Source organism: Nerophis lumbriciformis, linkage group LG09, assembly GCF_033978685.3.
Source record: "Nerophis lumbriciformis linkage group LG09, RoL_Nlum_v2.1, whole genome shotgun sequence".
In the NCBI taxonomy this organism is placed as follows: domain Eukaryota; kingdom Metazoa; phylum Chordata; class Actinopteri; order Syngnathiformes; family Syngnathidae; genus Nerophis; species Nerophis lumbriciformis.
In genome coordinates, this window is record NC_084556.2 from 50083633 (window position 1) to 50104633 (window position 21001).

Here is a 21001-nt window from a genome sequence, read left to right on the forward strand (position 1 = left end):
TCGGGTGCCGTGAATGTCAATCAAGTGACGAAAGTGACGTCATAGTGAAGATTTATGATCGCTCATTTTTAGGACTATTTTTTTAATGCCTGGCTGGTGATCGACTGACACACCCTCCGAGATCGACCGGTAGCTCGCGATCGACGTAATGAGCACCCCTGGTTTACACAGTCACCTTTAGGGGACCTCTGACGGTCCCCTAAAAAACAGGTCCCCTAAAGGGAAACCTTTTTAAATGATAGTCAGATCCATTCTGAAGATGCCTAAGTGATTTTTAAGCTTTGGCCCATAAAACAGGTTTACTGGTTAGTTTGAGTGTGAGACATTTGCACAGCAGCCCAAATTGCATCCGTACAAATTTGTGTGAATTATGCTAAATTATTTAAATTTGGTCCCCATGAACCATATGAACTCTTTTTCCCCAGGGTCCCCAGTAAGAATGATGAGCACATTACTTCATCAATCCAGAGATTTAAAGACGTGTATGAGCTAACTGGGCAGTGGCCATCTACGCAAAAAAATGTCATGCCTCCACAACCTGTAGAAAGGGTGGTCCCCACAAGTGATGATCAAAAACTTGGTCCCCATTCCGAATGATAACCAGTGTGTGTGTGTGTGTGTGTGTGTGTGTGTGTGTGTGTGTGTGTGTGTGTGTGTGTGTGTGTGTGATTGATTGATTGATTGAAACTTTTATTAGTAGATTGCGTACGATTGACCCAAGTCAGGGTCCACGTAAATCAATTCATGGTAGTGTGTGTGTGTGTGTGTGTGTGTGTGTGTGTGTGTGTGTGTGTGTGTGTGTGTGTGTGTGTGTGCGCACGGGTGACACACACAAACGTGTGTGTGTTTCTGCTGATGTTAGCGCCTGTCAGACGTGACAAAGAGACACGCAAACTCAGCAGGCGGACGTGCAGCCTCTTACACAAACACACACACACACACACACACACACACACACACACACACACACACACACACACTCACACACACACACACACACACACACACACACACACACACACACACACACACACACACACACATACAGTCAGACACATGCTTGTCTTCAAAACAAAGCTTACCTGCAAACTCCCCATTGTGCTCAGTGTTACACACACACACACACACACACACACACACACACACACACACACACACACACACACACACACACACACACTCATTCTAATATTTGTTACCTTCTTGAGACCTATGAAAAATGCCTACCTCTTTAGGACCACCCTTTCTAGACATATAAAGATGTGTATTTACAATATTAATAATATATACATACTATGCAAATATAAAAAAGCTTGTTGTGAAAAAGGAGTTGGAATTTCACAAGAGAAAGGTCACAATTTCACAAGAAAAACTTGCGTGCGTGCGTGCGTGATGCACCTCATGAGACTTTGTTTCACGTGTGGTATAAAAGGAGGTGTAAAAGTTATAAAAAGTTGTTTCTGTGGCCACTTGTTGCTAGGCAGAATTCGCAGAGATTAACCACAACTGCCCTGTAGCCACGCCCTTCAGGGTCACCATATAGAGGGGAAAAATAAGGACAATTCCAAGGACCACTGATTAAGAGGGGTCCCCAAAAACTGAATTGTGGTGACAACAGCGGACCTGGGAGCCCAATGCGATTCCTTTTTTTCATGGGGCCCAGAATTCCAGGCCACACCCACTTGGCTAGGCTATGCGACGATGTAGGCATCATTGGTAGGGGTGCGCAGAAAAATCAATTCACATCCGAATCGCAATTCTTATTCATCCCCATTTCATAATTTTTGAATATTTTGAAAAAATAATCCCAAAAAATATTTACAAGCAATCAAAGGATCTTTTCTAACCTGTAGCCAGTTTTTAAGAAGTTTTTTTTATAATTAATATATCAAATAATACATTGCGAGAATAGGTATGAATGGAGAATCGTGTTGAATCAATAATCGGTTTGCATCAAAAATCGTGTTGAATCGAGAATGGTGTTGAATCGAGAATTGTGTTGAATTAAAAATCGGTTTGAATCGAGATTCGGTTTGAATCTAGAATTGCGTTGAATCGAGAATCGGTTTGAATCGAGAATCGCGTTCAATCGAGAATTGTGTTGAATCATGAACCGGTTTGAATCAAGAATCGTGTTGAATCGTGTTTAATCAATAATCAGTTTGAATAAAAAATCGTCTTGAATCGAGAATCGTGTTCAAACGAGAATTGTGTTGAGTCAAGAATCACGTTGACCCAAGTATCGTGTTCAATCGAGAATCGTGTTCAATCGAGAATCATGTTGAATCAAAAATCGGTTTAAATCGAGATTGGGTTTGAATCGAGAATCGTGTTGAATCAATAATCGGTTTGAATCAAAAATCGTGTTGAATCGAGAATGGTGTTGAATTAAAAATCGGTTTGAATCGAGATTCGGTTTGAATCTAGAATTGCGTTGAATCGAGAATCGGTTTGAATCGAGAATCGCGTTCAATCGAGAATTGTGTTGAATCATGAACCGGTTTGAATCAAGAATCGTGTTGAATCGTGTTTAATCAATAATCAGTTTGAATAAAAAATCGTCTTGAATCGAGAATCGTGTTCAAACGAGAATTGTGTTGAGTCAAGAATCACGTTGACCCAAGTATCGTGTTCAATCGAGAATCGTGTTCAATCGAGAATCATGTTGAATCAAAAATCGGTTTAAATCGAGATTGGGTTTGAATCGAGAATCGTGTTGAATCAATAATCGGTTTGAATCAAAAATCGTGTTGAATCGAGAATGGTGTTGAATTAAAAATCGGTTTGAATCGAGATTCGGTTTGAATCTAGAATTGCGTTGAATCAAGAATCGGTTGGAATCGAGAATCGCGTTCAATTGAGAATTGTGTTGAATCAAGAACCGGTTTGAATCAAGAATCGTGTTGAATCGTGTTTAATCAATAATCAGTTTGAATAAAAAATCGTCTTGAATCGAAAATCGTGTTGAATTGTGTTTAATCAATAATCAGTTTGAATAAAAAATCGTCTTGAATCGAGAATCGTGTTCAGTCGAGAATAGTGTTGAGTCAAGAATCACGTTGACCCAAGTATCGTGTTCAATCGAGAATCGTGTTCAATCGAGAATCACGTTGAATCAAAAATCGGTTTGAATCGAGATTGGGTTTGAATCGAGAATCGTGTTGAATCAATAATCGGTTTGAATCAAAAATAGTCTTGAATCAAGAATCCAGTTGAATCGAGAATCATGCTGAATCAATAATCGGTTTGAATCAAAAATCGTGTTGATTCAAGAATCGTGTTGACCCAAGAATTGTGTTGAATCGAGAATTGTGTTGAATGGAGAATCATGTAGAATCAAAAAACGGTTGGAATCGAGATTCAGTTTGAATCGAGAATTGCATTAAATCATGAATCGTGTCGGATAGAGAATTGTGTTGAATCAAGGATCAGTTTGAATAAAAAATCGTGTTCAATCGAGAATTGTGTTCAATCGAGAATAATGTTAAAACAAAAATCGGTTTGTATCGAGATTCGGTTTGAATCGCGTCCAATCAAGAATCGGTTTGAATCGAGAATCGCGAATAATATTGAATCGAGAATCGTGTTGATTCAAGAATCGTGTTGACCCAAGAATCGTGTTGAAACGATAATCGTGTTGAATCGAGAATCAAAAAATAATTGAAACCGAGATTCGGTTTGAACCGAGAATCGCATTAAATCGAGAATCGTGTCGAATCGAGAATTGTGTTGAATCAAGGATCAGTTTGAATTGAGAATTGCGTTGTATCGAGAATCATGTTAAATAAAATAAAAAACGGTTTGAATCGTGAATCGTGTTTAATCAAGAATCGGTTTGAATCGAGAATCGTGTTGAATCGAGAATAGTATTGAATCGAGAATCGTGTTGATCCGAAAATCGTGTTGAATCGAGAATCGTGTTGAATCGAGAATCGTGTTGAATCGAGAATCATGTAGAATCAAAAAACGGTTGGAATTGAAATTCGGTTTGAATGGAGAACCGCCTTAAATTGAGGATCGCGTCGAATCGAGAATTGTGTTGAATCAAGGATCGGTTTGAATCTAGAATCGCGTTGAATTGAGAATCGTGTTGAATCGAGAATCATGTTAAATCGAAAATCGGTTTGAACCGAGATTCGGTTTGAATCGTGAATCATGTTGAATCAAGAATCGGTTTGAATCGAGAATCGTGTTGAATCGAGAATAGTATTGAATCAAGAATCGTGTTGATTCGACAATCGTGTTGATCCGAAAATTGCGTTTAATCAATTTCTCAATTCTGAATCTGAGAAATCGGATCGAATCGATAGGTGCCGAAAGACTGATAATTTTCCAATTTATTTCTACACATACATCACACCATTTAATCACGGCTCTGTATGAAATATAAAAACCTACAATAGAGACAATAGAATATAAAAAAACAGACAGCGTCACTGTCTTACTGTCCATTGTTCATTTTCATGCGTGTCCTCGCTAATCCAGGGTGACGTTGGCCCACGAGGGGAAGGTGCCCATGTCAAACATGGCGTACGCCCACGTGTTGATGCCAACGTTTATAGTCAGGATTCCGATGATGTTCAACATTAAGCCAGCCTTGACCTGCAGGGACAGGAAGTAGCTGCGTCACAACTTCCTGTTAGCATGCAAAGCAACATGCCGCTCGCCCCTTAAGTTGTTGTCGAGGCGAGTCTCACCATGTCCATGACTTTGAGGTTCCCAAAGGAGAAGGCGATGGCGTTGGGGGGCGTGGCCACAGGCAGCATGAAGGCCAGCGAGGCGGCGATGGTGCAGGGCAGCATCACGTACAGCGGGTGGATCTTGATGGTGATGGACTGTCGAGAAACACACGTCGGTCACTCGCCCAAACCTCCGCTCGGCGCGGTCGTCTCACCATGGAGGCCAGGATGGGCAGGAAGAGCGTGGTGGCGGCCACGTTGCTGGAACATTCCGTGAACGTCGCCACCAGCAGGGTGAGCAGCAGAGAAATGGCGAAGGGCGGGATGTTCTCCAGCGGCGCCAGACTCTCACCGAGCCACGTGGAGAGACCCGACACCTGTCGGGGCAAACACACCTTATCAGCGAGAAGATGCCGATGTTGCGGAACTGAGAACGTCCTGATTGAACGCGGAAACCAACGTCGAGGCGTCACCTCACTTCCTGTGGCCAGCGCGTAGCCTCCCCCCAGCAGCAGCACGATGTTCCAGGGCATCCGCTCGTGAACCACCTGCCAGTTGAGCAGCGTGGCGGGGGCGTTCACCGCCTTGCCTGCGAGAACACTTTTATTTGTACGGTAGATTTTTACAGTCAACTCTCCAGATTTCTTTTGGCAATGCAGCGTCGTGATTGGCCGGCAGGAGCCGGCGTGTCACCTGTGTCGTCGCAGCCGTAGCCTCCGCAGCGCGGTAACCGGGAGGGGATGACGAAGAAGAACAAGGAAATGAAGATGGCGACGGTCCCGTCTGACACGAAGCTGAAAACGAGCGAGGAGTTGATTGGGGACGTCACATGGTTTGGTTATGTTACAGTCTACTTGCATTGATCCAAATCCACCTGCCAGTCTTGGACTCTGGAGAGACCCAACGAGGCGGTTCTGCCGGTTTTACTCACGGGCCCTGCTTGTTGAAGAGCACGGTGGCCCAGCCGTCGATGAAGCCCGGCTCCCTGCTGAACCACAGCAGAACCAGCAGCACGAAGACGGTAAGCACCGCCCCTTCGGCGAACTTCATCCCGCCCAACTTCCTGTACTCCTCCTTCATGACGGCGTACGCCTCCCGGTCCCGCCCGCCTGCCGCGCCGCAGCCGAACGTGCGCCGCAAACTGAGCCAGTAAGACACGCGTGACTTCGGGAACGTGTGCGGTACTTTCAGTGTTCTCTTACTTGAAGCCCAGGAACATGAACTGCAGCCAGAACCAGGACATAACCAGCATCAGGATCATGTTGGGGAAGGCGAAGCCGAACCAGCTGGCGAAGTTGATGACGTCGTCGTTGTCGGGAAAAAGCCTGCAGACCAGCAAGGGAGGGAATTTGGAGCTCAGCGGGACCGAGTTCTGTTTGCGGTTCCGCGTGTCCTACTTGTCGATTTGACCCTTGAGGATGAGGTTGGGCGGGGTTCCGGTCAGCGTGGCCGTGCCTCCGATGCTGGCCGAGTAACAAACACAGAGACTGATTCCTTTGGACAACTGCTCGAACTGCTCCTCTGCCAACGTCCTGCTGGACTCCTGCTCCGGTTCTGGACTGCGGTCCACTTTGTCAGACAAGCAGAACCTTTTCCTCAAAACAAAAACTCCCCCCCATGAGAGAACGTGTCATGTACTCACGCACGCCGTTCTCCGGCGAGGTGTCCGTCCCCCTATCATCCGCGACTTCCTGTTGTGGCGCCGGGGTCTCCAGCTCCATGGCGTGGTTGTCTTCCGCCCGCAGGTCTCGGTGCTCGGACCCGAGCTTGGTGGCCTTCAGCTGCAGCAGCACGGCGTGGGCGACGGGCAGCATCATGGCGGTGGTGGCCGTGTTGCTGATCCACATGGAGAGGAAGGCCGACACCATCATGAAGCCCATCATCAGCCTGAGGGAGAGGAACACGTAAGTCTTTGAAATGCAAGGTGGGCGGGGCTTCTTCCGGAGGGAGGTTCTTACAGGGCCGGCCGCACGCCCGCCATCAGCAGGACGCGCAGAGCAATGCGCTTGTGGAGGTTGCACTGCTCCACCGCGATGGCCACCAGCAGTCCACCGATGAAGAGCATGTTGGTGTCCTTCAGGTACTCGATGCTCACCTGCAACAACACACCTCTGACCTCTGACCTTTGATAGATGCTTAGACTGCAAAGTTCTTATCGTGTGACAAGAAGCTGGTTGACCCCCGCTGGTTTCTTTCTTTGGACAGTTGCAATGTTGAGGAGCATTCATTCATTCACTCACATATTACTTGTTGGAATAATTGTTTGTAAGTTATCACAAAAGAAATGTTGTATTATGAATGCTGTATTTCGAGGCCTAACAAGAGGAAGAATGCTCGTGAAACGCCACTGTGATTTCAACACGGACAGATGGCAGGATCTGCTCAACTCCCAGAGGAACTCTCTTTGAAGTGTTAAACGAACTCTCTTTGAAGTATTTCACAAACTCTCTTCCAACTATTTGGTAACTGAAGTCAACGCTATTTACGACCCGCTGCCCTCTTGAAGTCACTGTGGTCAGGAGACGGGAGGGGTTATCCATTGTCCTCCAACACCTGCCCCGGCTGGATCCAGGAAGAGCCCAAGCCCGAGAAATCCGCTTCTTGGACTTCAAAGCGACCGAAAACAATGACTCTTTTACACACTTACCATTCCTGCTGTGACATATGTTGGTGCGTGAACATGGAACATCTGAATTAAAAGAGGAGACGAAAACCTTCTTCGTCAGAGCGTGCTAAGACACTGTAAGAGGTTACAGGTTGACGCATGTCTCTCCTCAATTGAGTCCAAATTGAATTCTGTCTCTGTTTGATTCTTTGCCTTTTGTCTTGTTTAATAGATGTCCTGTGTTTGAACGTGACATTACTCATCCATTTATGTTTACTCATTCATTCATTCATTCATTCATTCATTCATGATATCCATCCATCCATTTTCTACCGCTTGTCCCGTTCGGGATCGCGGGGGGTGCTGGAGCCTATCCCAGCTGCATTCGGGCAGAAGGCGGTGTACACCCTGGACAAGTCACCACCTCATCACAGGGCCAACACAGATAGCCAGACAACATTCACACTCACATTCACACACTAGGGCCAATTTAGTGTTGCCAATCAACCTATCCCCAGGTGCATGTATTTCCAAACACCTGGGGGTGTCATGTGAAGTCACACGACACAATTTGGTCGGTACTTGTAAAAGTACCAAATTTAGCCATATCCCTAATATCAACATTCCAGATTTTTTTGTTACATTATACATATTTACACTATTTAGGGACCGAGTCCCTTTGGGACAGAGGACCCTATTGAATTTCTAGCGTTTTATTATTATACCGCCACCTCTTTGAGCTGTAATTTGACCCCCTTAACATGCTTCAAAACTCACCAAATTGGACAGGACTGGCAAAAATTGCAATCAAATCAAAAAACCAAACCCCAAAACTCAAAATTGCGCTCTAGCGCCCTCTAGGAAGAAAACAGACAAAACTGCCTCTAACTCCCAGTAGGAATGTCGTAGAGACCATCCATCCATCCATCCATTTTCTTCCGCTTATCCGAGGTCGGGTCGCGGGGGCAGCAGCCTAAGCAGGGAAGCCCAGACTTCCCTCTCCCCAGCCACTTCGTCCAGCTCTTCCTGTGGGACCCCGAGGCGTTCCCAGGCCAGCCGGGAGACATAGTCTTCCCAACGTGTCCTGGGTCATCCCCGTGGCCTCCTACCGGTCGGACGTGCCCTAAACACCTCCCTAGGGAGGCGTTCGGGTGGCATCCTGACCAGATGCCCGAACCACCTCATCTGGCTCCTCTCGATGTGGAGGAGCAGCGGCTTTACTTTGAGCTCCTCCCGGATGGCAGAGCTTCTCACCCTATCTCTAAGGGAGAGCCCCGCCACCTGGCGGAGGAAACTCATTTCAGCCGCTTGTACCCGTGATCTTGTCCTTTCGGTCATAACCCAAAGCTCATGACCATAGGTGAGGATGGGAACGTAGATCGACCGGTAAATTGAGAGCTTTGCCTTCCGGCTCAGCTCCTTCTTCACCACAACGGATCGATACAGCGTCCGCATTACTGAAGACGCCGCGCCGATCCGCCTGTCGATCTCACGATCCACTCTTCCCTCACTCGTGAACAAGACTCAGAGGTACTTGAACTCCTCCACTTGGGGCAAGATCTCCTCCCCAACCCGGAGAGAGACATGAAACAAAAACCTCTATGTAGGTCTCACTTAGACCTAGATTTCATACACTGACAACCCCCAGCAAAAATCAACAGGAAGTTTGCAATTCCCCCTTCAAAACAAAAGTTGAGTAAAAACAGTCACCTTTTTTCAAACATTATCTCCTCTGAGCGCGTTTGTCGTGTCGGCTTCAAATTAGCACAGGAGAGAGATTGAACCCTTCTGATTAAAAGTTGATGAAAGAGTTTTAATTACTGCTCCGGTTTGGATTTATGAGCCCTCAAAGTCGGTCCCGTCCATCGCTGCTTGCAGCTTTAATTTAACATGTATTTCCGTGCTTTTTGTTTTAGTTATTTTATTTTGATTAAACATGTCATGATTCAGGTCAATCCACCTGCTGCAACAGCTCTCCAAGGTGCGAACACTCCTTACTCTAGCCTTTAAATAGACCCCCCTTTTAGACCAGTGGATCTGCCGTTTCTTTTCTGCTCTGCCCCCTTCTCCTTCGTGGAGGGTGGGGGCACAGTTTCGGTGACCACAGATGAAGCGCTAGCTGTCCAAAGTCGGGACCCAGGGTGGACCACTCATCTGTGCATCAGTTGGGGATGTCTCTGCGCTGCTGACCTGTCTCCGCTCAAGATGATCTCCTGCTGGCCCCACTATGGACTGGACTCTCGCTATTATGCTAGATCCACTATGGACTGGACTCTCACTATTATGCTAGATCCACTATGGACTGGACTCTCACAATATTATGTTAGATCCACTATGGACTGGACTCTCACTATTATGCTAGATCCACTATGGACTGGACTCTCACAATATTATGCTAGATACACTCGACGTCCATTGCACCGGTCGCCCAGGGGGGGGGTCCCCCGCCAAGGTTTCTCATTGTCATCCCTTCGGGTTGAGTTTTTTCTTGCCCTGATGTGGGATCTGAGCCGAGGATGTCGTAGTGGCTTGCGCAGCCCTTTGAGACTCTCGTGATATAGGGCTATATAAGTAAGTGTCCTGGGCATGACGTTAAAGTGCATCCGGCAATGGAGGCTCCTCTACAGGGTCTTGGGGCACTAGGAGGTTAACCCCTTTACTACTGTTACCCTAGGTGGCCCTTGGCAAAGGCCTAGTACCTAACTGCCCCCTAGCCAGGGATATGGTGAAGACCTCAACGGCGGAGCAGGCGGAAGACGATAGATTTAAGAACTACCACAACGGCTGCGATGGCGGAAGAAGGCTGCAGCAGAAAAGGGTCCCCAGTCGTCTTGGACTCCGTGCCACTGGACCCTGACCCGATTCTGTCAAGGATCGTGTGGTGACTGTCTGTGCACCAGTCTCCCCACGTAAAACAAAGTCACGCACAGGCATCCTCCATAAAGGGATACACCCCTACCAGGAGGATCGTCATACTTGTTCGAGTGACCGCCGATAATGATAATATAATAAGTAAACATTGATTGATTGATTGATTTTTAGGGTTGTGCGGTATACCGGTACTAATAAAGTACCGTGGTACTGTTGAATTAAAAACGGTACTATACAGCTTTTTATTTTTCTTCTCACAAACATGATGTGGGCCACGGTGACAATTACTGGCATACAAGCCACGGCGCATGTTAGGCAACACACGCACTCGCAAGTAGAAACAGTGTGAAGACAGAGTGAGAAAGAACATATTTTAGCTTCAAACCTACCTATAAACACTAAAGCACTGCTCCGGATGCGGTGCTTTAAAAAACACAGCTAGCCAATAGCTACCTAGCGGCTAACGTCTCTCGTGTTTTATCTATTTACTTCTAAATCACCAATCCTCGCCTCCATGGCGACGAATAAAGTACGTTTCTTACAAATATCATCCATGCTGGACGAGGAATAGCCAAACATGCTTCACTACACACAGTACGACGCAATAGCTAAGCGCTAACAGCAAGCTAGCACTCCTCAATGCAAACAAATGGGTGGGTCTACTCATACATCGACTACAATGTTTACATCGAGATTTTATATCATCTCAAAGTCTTTTTTCCTTTTTTTTTTAAATGTTTATTATGTTTATAAACTTAAGAAATACGTCCCTGGACACATGAGGACTTTTAATATGACCAATGTATGGTCTTGTAACTACTTGGTATCGGATCCATACCCAAATTTGTGGTATCATCAAACTTATGTTAAGTATCAAACAACAGAAGAATAAGTGATCATTATATTTGAACAGAAGTGTAGATAGAACATGTTGAAACAAATAACCAGATATTAACACTGAATCATCAATAATAATTATCCATTTTCTACCGCTTGTCTTTCATTGTTTTGACAAAATAAGAATGGAAAATGACACAATATGTTACTGCATATGTCAGCAGCCAATTAGGAGCCTTTGTTTGAGATCCGGGAAGGCAGTCGAGATCCAGGGGGGGGGAAGTTCAAGGGAGCGAGACGCACAGCTCGAAACCAAGGCAACGGAAGGAAAACAGGTACAGAAGACTATATTCCGGCCCGGGATGGCAGGTTGTGCCGGCTTATCAAGGCAGCCTGCTCATCACGGGAAGGTGCGCTAATTGCAGATTGTCTGCAGGCGCGAGGAGGCATGCCCGCAGCGGAAAGAGAGCGCCTGTGGGCGTGGCCCGCGGTGCGCTCGTCAGGGCGCAAAGATGAGGGCGCATTGGAATGCGCCCTGGCGGTGACACAACATCTTATTTAATGACAAAATTATTTTTTGATTGCAATAACAAACGTATATTTCATGTCCATCCATCCATCCATTTTCTACCGCTTATTCCCTTCGGGAGCCTATCTCAGCTACAATCGGGCGGAAGGCGGGGTACACCCCGGACAAGTCGCCACCTCATCGCAGGGCTATATTTCATGTATCATACGATTTTTTATTTTTTTTGTTAAAATAAAGCCAATAATGCCATTCTATGGCGTCCCTTTTATTTTGAACACCCGTATCAAAATCATCATCGGCGATCACTCGAACGAGTATGACGATCCTCCTGGTAGGGGTGTATCCCTTTATGGAGGATGCCTATGCGTGACTTTTGTTTTACGTGGGCAGACTGGTGCACAGACAGTCACCACACGCTCCTTGACAGATTCGGGTGAGGGTCCAGTGGCATGGAGTCCAAGACGACTGGGGACCCTTTTCTGCTGCAGCCTTCTTCCGCATCGCAGCCGTTGAGATCTTCACCGTATCCCTGCCCGTATCAAAATATTGGTATCGGGACAACCCTACTCTTTTTTTTTTTTTTTTTTTTACTGCAGACTAATGAGCACATCGGATGGAAATGAAAATTTTTTGGGTGACTCCATGATTTATTCCCCCGGAATTGATCGATTCCATCATTATTTCCTTTGCTCTTACTGACTACCACCATTTTTTTTCTTGGTTCATTTTAGTGTTTCTCAAATGTAAAAAAAAAAATGCCATTTGAAATGACTACAGCTTAGGGCTTAACTTTTTTTCCCACCTGTACGGCACTTACCTGCCCGGCCTGCATGATGCCCATCATGGGGAAGAGGACCACGGGCAGCAAGGCCGTCACTGCCAGGGGCAAACACTCGGTGCACCAGTAGAGCGCCATCAGGAGGATGGTGTAGCCGCAACGCGCCTCCTGTACACACACCCAGAAAGCAGTCACTTTTATCCATTAAAAAAACCAGGACATTTTATTGCTATTCTTTCAACACTGCACAAACGATACCTGCCCATGTATCGCCCTTTACTAATGCTGGCATGGTGCGGGCGGCGTGCGGATGGGTGCAGCCTGTGTGCCTGTGCGGTGCCAATAAAGTTGTGAATAGTAACACATTTCAATGTCGTTAATGAATCAGTAGCTAACAGTTGGCAGTGAAAGCTGACGCCATAACAATATCATGTTGCGATAAAAGAGCTTAAAGTTACCTCCTCCAAGGCCAGGGGGTGGCAACCCAAAATGTTGACAGAGCCATATTAGACCAAAAAATAAATAAAAATAAAAATCTGTCTGAGCTTTTAAAGCCTTATAAAAGTGTTATAATGAAGGCAACACATGAAGTGTTTATATTAGCTATATTAGCCTACTATCAAAATGACTTTAAAAGTCTTATATAAGTGTTATAATGAAGACAACACGTGATGTAAGTGTCTATATTAGCGATATTAGCCTACTATCAAAATGACTTTAAAGGTCTTATATAAGTGTTATAATGGAGACAACACGTGATGTGAGTGTCTATATTAGCGATATTAGCCTACTATCAAAATTACTTTAAAAGTCTTATATAAGTTTTATAATGAAGACAACACGTGATGTAAGTGTCTATATTAGCGATATTAGCCTACTATCAAAATTACTTTCAAAGTCTTATATAAGTGTTATAATGAAAACAACACGTGATGTAAGTGTCTATATTAGCGATATTAGCCTACAATCAAAATGACTTTAAAAGTCTTATATAAGTGTTATAATGAAGACAACACGTGATGTGAGTGTCTATATTAGCGATATTAGCCTACAATCAAAATGACTTTAAAAGTCTTATATAAGATTTATAATGAAGACAACCCGTGATGTAAGTGTCTATATTAGCGATATTAGCCTACAATCAAAATGACTTTAAAAGTCTTATATAAGTGTTATAATGAAGACAACACGTGATGTAAGTATCTATATTAGCGATATTAGCCTACTATCAAAATTACTTTCAAAGTCTTATATAAGTGTTATAATGGAGACAACACGTGATGTAAGTGTCTATATTAGCGATATTAGCCTACTATCAATATGACTTTAAAAGTCTTATATAAGTGTTATAATGAAGACAACACGTGATGTAAGTGTCTATATTAGCGATATTAGCCTACTATCAAAATTACTTTCAAAGTCTTATATAAGTGTTATAATGAAGACAACACGTGATGTAAGTGTCTATATTAGCGATATTAGCCTACTATCAAAATTACTTTCAAAGTCTTATATAAGTGTTATAATGGAGACAACCCGTGATGTAAGTGTCTATATTAGCGATATTAGCCTACTATCAAAATGACTTTAAAAGTCTTATATAAGTGTTATAATGGAGACAACCCGTGATGTAAGTGTCTATATTAGCGATATTAGCCTACTATCAAAATGACTTTAAAAGTCTTATATAAGATTTATAATGAAGACAACCCGTGATGTAAGTGTCTATATTAGCTATATTTGCCTACAATCAAAATGACTTTAAACGTCTTATATAAGATTTACAATGAAAACAACCCGTGATGTAAGTGTCTATATTAGCGATATTAGCCTACTATCAAAATGACTTTAAAAGTCTTATATAAGATTTATAATGAAGACAACCCGTGATGTAAGTGTCTATATTAGCGATTTTAGCCTACTATCAAAATGACTTTAAAAGTCTTATATAAGTGTTATAATGAAGGCAACACGTGATGTAAGTGTCTATATTAGCGATATTAGCCTACTATCAAAATGACTTTAAAAGTCTTATATAAGTGTTATAATGGAGACAACACGTGATGTGAGTGTCTATATTAGCGATATTAGCCTACAATCAAAATGACTTTAAAAGTCTTATATAAGATTTACAATGAAGACAACCCGTGATGTAAGTGTCTATATTAGCGATATTAGCCTACTATCAAAATGACTTTAAAAGTCTTATATAAGTGTTATAATGAAGACAACACGTGATGTAAGTGTCTATATTAGCAATATTAGCCTACTATCAAAATGACTTTAAAAGTCTTATATAGGTGTTATAATGGAGACAACACGTGATGTAAGTGTCTATATTAGCGATATTAGCCTACTATCAAAATTACTTTAAACGTCTTATATAAGATTTACAATGAAGACAACCCGTGATGTAAGTGTCTATATTAGCTATATTTGCCTACTATCGAAATTACTTTCAAAGTCTTATATAAGTGTTATAATGAAGACAACACGTGATGTAAGTGTCTATATTAGCTATATTTGCCTACTATCAAATGACCTTAAAAGTATTATAAAAGTGTTATAATGTAGTCAACACATGATGTAAGTGTCTGTATTATCTATATTAGCCTACCGGTACTATCAAAATGACTTGAAAAATCTTATATAAGTGTTATAATGAAGACAACACGTGATGTAAGTGTCTATATTAGCTATATTTGCCTACTGTCAAAATGCCTTTCAAAAGTCTTATATAAGTGTTAAAATGAAGACAACACAGGATTAAGTGTCTATATTAGCCTACTATCAAAATGACTTTAAAAGTCTTATACAAGTGTTATAATGAAGACAACTCGTGATGTAAGTGTCTATATTAGCTATATTAGCCTACTATCAAAATGACTTTAAAAGTCTTATGTAAGTGTTAAAATTAAGACAACACATGATGTGTCTATATTAGCCTACTATCAAATTACTTTAAAGGTCTTATAAAAGTGTTATAATTTAGTCAACACATGATGAAAGTGTCTATATTAGTTGTATTAGCCTACTAACAAAATGACTTTAAAAGTCCTTTATAAGTGTTATAATGTAGTCAACACATGATGTGTCTATATTAGCCTACTATCAAAATGACTATTTGTCACAGACTGACACAAATCTTCGTTGACAGAAATGTTGAAATGTAATATTTAGTCAACACAATTTTACAACATCAGAAAACATTAGTAAAACTTCTCAAAGGGTGAGATAACTCCTGGAAATGACTGTCTTAGAATGGCCAAAGGTATAGATGTGTGTGTCCAAGTTAAAAGAAATGGCAGGCTGTCTTCTTCTAATGAATTTATTACAATCTTTACATGCTGGGTAACGTTTGCTGTGGTCTGGAACAACTTGGCAAACCATTTTTTTATTATCCAATATTAAAAATAGATCATGTGTCATGAGACATGCAAATATAAATTGAATACACAGAGGACATATGGAAAGGAAATTAAATGAGCTAAAACATACCAACAAACAAGCTAGCCTAAATAGCATGTTAGCATGGATTAGCTTGCAGTCATGCAGTGACCAAATATGCCCGATTAGCACTCCAACAAGTCAATAACATCAACAAAGCTCACCTTTGTGCATTCACGCACAGCATACAATGTTTGGTGGACAAAATGAGACAAAGAAGGAGTGGCATAAAACACGTTTTTTTTCTGTGGCAGCGTCGGAGAAAGTTACACATGTAAACAAACTACTGTGAGTTCAAGGACCGCCAAAATTAGTAGGACAAAATGGCGCTCGCCAAATACTCTCATCAGTGAAGCATTTTTGATACAAACAGTGGGATTTCGAACAATTACGAAAGTTTGTGTCACGTTTGTTCTCCTACAGAAACCAAGAAATATATTTGTCCCACCATCTTTTTCCATTTTCATACATTTTTGAAAAAGCTCCAGGGAGCCACTAGGGCGGCGCCACACATGCATGGTGTTGCGTTTTGGACCAGTTGTTCCTCCCAGGGAATTCAAGTCACAATTCGCTCCCAAGTTCTTTCCGACACTTAAAGCTGAGTTGAAAAACCACCAGAGACAGAATAGGTATTTTGTTGTATATTCTCAAAGCTTTGCCAATATACATTGATTGAGACCAGTCTAACCCTAGAACATTCTATTGCCCCTCCCCAAAATGGTCTGTCTTCCCGATCCCACCACCCTCTCTCTCGTCCCATCTCTGTAGACAAAACAAATGCTAGTCAAAACACATTCCAAAGAACTCAAGGTTAACACACACAGTTTACTTGCAGACAGAGCATCAAGAGAAGAAATGGAAAACACGAGCTGTTTTCAAATATGACTATGAAATAAAAGAAGTACAACTTAAATTCGGATATATGTAAATATCTGCCTCCGACAATTCCCCCTTCAGATCTTCTAAAAAGATCTTTATCACTAGTACAACACTTCTAAAATACGCCCCTCTTTGAGCAAGCTAGTAAAAAATTATAAGCATAGTTACATGGGAGATAAACGGATGGAATCTATGTCAATGTCGTCACTCTCAGGGAAGGAAACTAGCATTTCTCGAAAGTCACCACTTTGCCTGACCCCCTTCAGGGACACAGCAAACTGTTGCGTTTTGGACCAGTTGTTCCTCCCAGGGAATTCAAGTCACAATTCGCTCCCAAGCTCTTTACGACACTTAAAGCTGAGTTGAAAAACCACCAGAGACAGAATAGGTATTTTGTTGTATATTCTCAAAGCTTTGCCAATATACATTGATTGAGACCAGTCTAACCCTAGAACATTCTATTGCGCCTCCCCAAAATGGTCTATCTTCCCGATCCCACCACCCTCTCTCTCGTCCCATCTCTGTAGACAAAACAAATGCTAGTCAAAACACATTCCAAAGAACTCAAGGTTAACACACAGTTTACTTGCAGACAGAGCAGCAAGAGAAGAAATGGAAAACACGAGCTGTTTTCAAATATGACTATGAAATAAAAGAAGTACAACTTAAATTCGGATATATGTAAATATCTGCCTCCGACAATGGTCACTGGAGATGCGCGGATAGGCAATTATTTCATCCGCAACCGCATGACAAAAGTCGTCAACCATCCGCATCCACCCGAATTAACATTTAATCAACACCGCACCCGCCCGTTGTTATATATCTAATATAGACGATGCAAGGCATTAGTGAGGTTATAAAGCTTTTGCCTGTTAAAGAAAGGCGACTGATCCAATGCAGCAATCATCTGGGAGCCGCGCTGAGCGCACCTCCAAGCGCGTGGAGGTGCGATGTCCCTCGCACCCGGGCTCGCGCCCGAGGCTTCAGCGTGCACCGCGGCGCCCATCCTACTCGTCGCGGCCTAGCCCTAGCGGCTCTCGCTGCCGGCGACGGCCGGGTATGGGCCCGACGCTCCAGCGCCATCCATTTTCAGGGCTAGTTGATTCGGCAGGTGGGTTGTTACACACTCCTTAGCGGGTTCCGACTTCCATGGCCACCGTCCTGCTGTCTATATCAACCAACACCTTTTCTGGGGTCTGATGAGCGTCGGCATCGGGCGCCTTAACCCGGCGTTCGGTTCATCCCGCAGCGCCAGTTCTGCTTGCCCCACACCTTTCGTGAGCGCACTGCGCGCGGAGTGACCCCTGTTACGCGCCCCCGGCAACGGGGGTGGCGGGCAGGTAAGCTGCGCGGGCGGAGCGCGCGGAGTGACCCCTGTTACGAGCCCCCGGCCACGGGGGTGGCGGGCAGGTAAGCTGCTTACCTGCTGCGCGTGACTCCGGCCGCGGCGAAGGCGGACGAGGTGGGGTGTCGGTGCGGTGGGCGCGGTGGTGACCCTGGACGTGCGTCGGGCCCTTCTCGCGGATCACCTCAGCTACGGCTCCCGGTGGGGCCCTCTCGGGGGAAGGGGCCTCGGTCCCGGACCCCGGCGAGGCGTCCCTTCTCCGCTCCGTAAAAGTGTCCATCTCTTTTTTTTTTTCTTCTTCTGTTGTGGCATATGCTGCAGGTGCCTGCTCGTTTTTCGTATGTGGGTAACAACATTTAACTATGTATATATATTTCCGAATTGGTTTAACTGCCACCCGCCTGAATCTATTTAAAATCTAATTTTTTTTTTATTTCAACCGCCCGACCCGACCCGCGGATAAAATCTAATTTTTTTTTATTTCAACCGCCCGAACCGCGGATAATCCGCGGATAATCCGCGGACTCCGCGGTTGTGTCCGCAAACCGCGCATCTCTAATGGTCACACAAGCAGGAAATCACGTGAAAATAAATGGGGATGACGAAAATATTGATTATACTCGGGTTGTAAAAAAAATTACAAATAATCGCTTTTCGAATGACTCACGATTCTTATTTGTAACGATTCTTAATTGATAAAATAAAATAAAAATATAACATATATATATTTTCAAATCCATCCTGTCCAGCCACTCAGGCAAATCATATTGTTGATGTAGATAACCACGTCTGCTGTACAGATTTGTTTCAGATATTCTCGTTGCCTTTTTTTGTATTTGTTAGAATAATCATGTATATATATACAGAGGTGGGTAGAGTAGCCAGAATTTGTACTCAAGTAAGAGTACTGTTACTTTAGAGATGTATTACTCAAGTAAAAGTAAGGAGTAGTCACCCAAATATTTACTTGAGTAAAAGTAAAAAGTATGTTGTGAAAAAACTACTCAAGTACTGAGTAACTAATGAGTAACATACACACACATATATATATATATATATATATATATATATATATATATATATATATATATATATATATATATATATATATATATATATATATACATACATTGATATATACAGTATATAATTTATATTTATTTAATTTGCCGTTTTTGTTTACATGTTAAAGGTGTTTTAATGAATATACATGCATGTTTAACACATATAGATTCCTTTCTTTCATGAAGACAAGAATATAAGTTGGTGTATTACCTGATTCTGATGACTTGCATTGATTGGAATCAGACAGTAGTGCTGATAGCGTCCACGTTTTCGAATGGAAGAGAAAAAAAAGTCTTCCTTTCTGTCTAATACCACATGAAAGTGGTTGCTTTTTGGCATCTTATTTGTCCAGCTTCCATATTCGTTTTTATACACTTTACAAGAAATACATTGGCGGCAAACTCTGTAGCTTGCTAGCTTGTTTGCGCTGGCTTTCGGAGACTCTTATTTTGAAAGCGCAGGCGCGATGGAGCGGCACTTTTATTGTGAAGACAGGAACTGTGCAGTCAGTCTTTAGGCTTTTGACGGGATGTACGGTTGAAATTAAAAAAAGGGTCTTTTTTCCTTCACATTTTTGATTGATTGATTGGAACTTGTATTAGTAGATTGCACAATACAGTACATATTCCGTACAATTGACCAATAAGTTTTTCAACTTGTTTAAGTCAGGTCATGTGACCGCCTGGCTCTGTTTGATTGGTCCAACGTCACCAGTGACTGCATCTGATTGGTGGAACGGAGTGAACGTCACCAGTGACTGCATTTGTTGAAACGCAGGCACTATGAAGGTCTGTCTGACAGACCAAAACAAACAAAGCGTGCATTAACAGATCGATAAAAATTAGTAGCGAGTAGCGAGCTGAATGTAGATAAAAGTAGCGGAGTAAAAGTAGCGTTTCTTCTCTATAAATATACTCAAGTAAAAGTAAAAGTATGTTGCATTAAAACTACTCTTAGAAGTACAATTTATCCCAAAAGTTACTCAAGTAGATGTAACGGAGTAAATGTAGCGCGTTACTACCCACCTCTGTATATATATTATCACACAACTTTATGCTTAAAGACTGTTGCTATAGTTATTATCTGTATTTTTGTATCTATGCAAAGCTGGCAATCCAAAAGACTGCCAGCCGTCTCAATCAGTGTTGTGTCCAGACTCGGCCTGCTGACTGCCAAGGCCGAACATCGGGTACCGATACATAGACAAAGCAGAGGCGGGGCGATAGCACCAGCGTCAATACATTTGCATTTTTGTTTAATCAAAAATTGTGTCTAACTGGAGTTGTCGAGATTACCCCCTTCCCTCAGCGGCAGCTTCCGTGATGTAACAGAGACCTTCCAAATAAATAGACTGGACTTTTAGAACGTAGTTTGGATCTGTAACTAGAATACTGGCCAAAACACATGTCTCCTCATTGAGCCAAATTTTCTGTTTAATAGATGTCATCAGTGTTTGAACCTGACAGTATTTAACTTTATTAAATGTTTGGGCAGAATTTAATGGAAAAAAAAACAGTTTACATCAAAGTAATATAAAAATCTATCAAATATTGTTGTCTATTTTATGGAGGACTGTAGTTAATCATAGAAGTGACACCCAATGTTATTAAACAAAAGTATATTGTTTGTTTTGGATCGAGTATCGGTTCTGAATCGATTCGTTACCCCCAAGAATCGAATCGAATCGACTCAAAGCCCGAGTTCGTACGATTGATTATGCGAGTCTCTCCGCTGATTGGTTGCCTGGTGGAAGGTAAGCGCACCAACACGCCACGCGCCGTCAAAGAAAGCGGGCTCACCGATGTGGCGCTGACCAGCGGCAGGGGCAGGAGGGCGAGCGGCACCCCCGCCGTGATGATGTAGTTGCGGTGGTGCCAAAGCCACCTGATGCGAGCGCCCATGATGCTGAAGAGGAATGAAGACGAGAGAAAAGGCGGAGACTTTTTATACGACGGCCGGCATC

General features: G+C 43.1%; 1 protein-coding gene across 1 annotated transcript; it reads right to left on the reverse strand.

Moving 5' to 3' along the window:
• Window positions 1–4476: 4476 nt before the first annotated feature.
• On the reverse strand, window positions 4477–20939 carry LOC133607270 (solute carrier family 13 member 2-like). The gene is made up of 12 exons (XM_061961754.1): window positions 20832–20939; window positions 12339–12470; window positions 6638–6774; window positions 6322–6566; window positions 6077–6248; window positions 5882–6004; window positions 5611–5820; window positions 5373–5473; window positions 5153–5268; window positions 4895–5056; window positions 4698–4835; window positions 4477–4602 (listed from the first exon to the last, which is right to left on the reverse strand). The coding sequence occupies exons 1-12, from the start codon at window positions 20937–20939 to the stop codon at window positions 4477–4479; spliced, it is 1770 nt and encodes a 589-aa protein (XP_061817738.1).
• Between the last annotated feature and the right edge of the window lie 62 nt (window positions 20940–21001).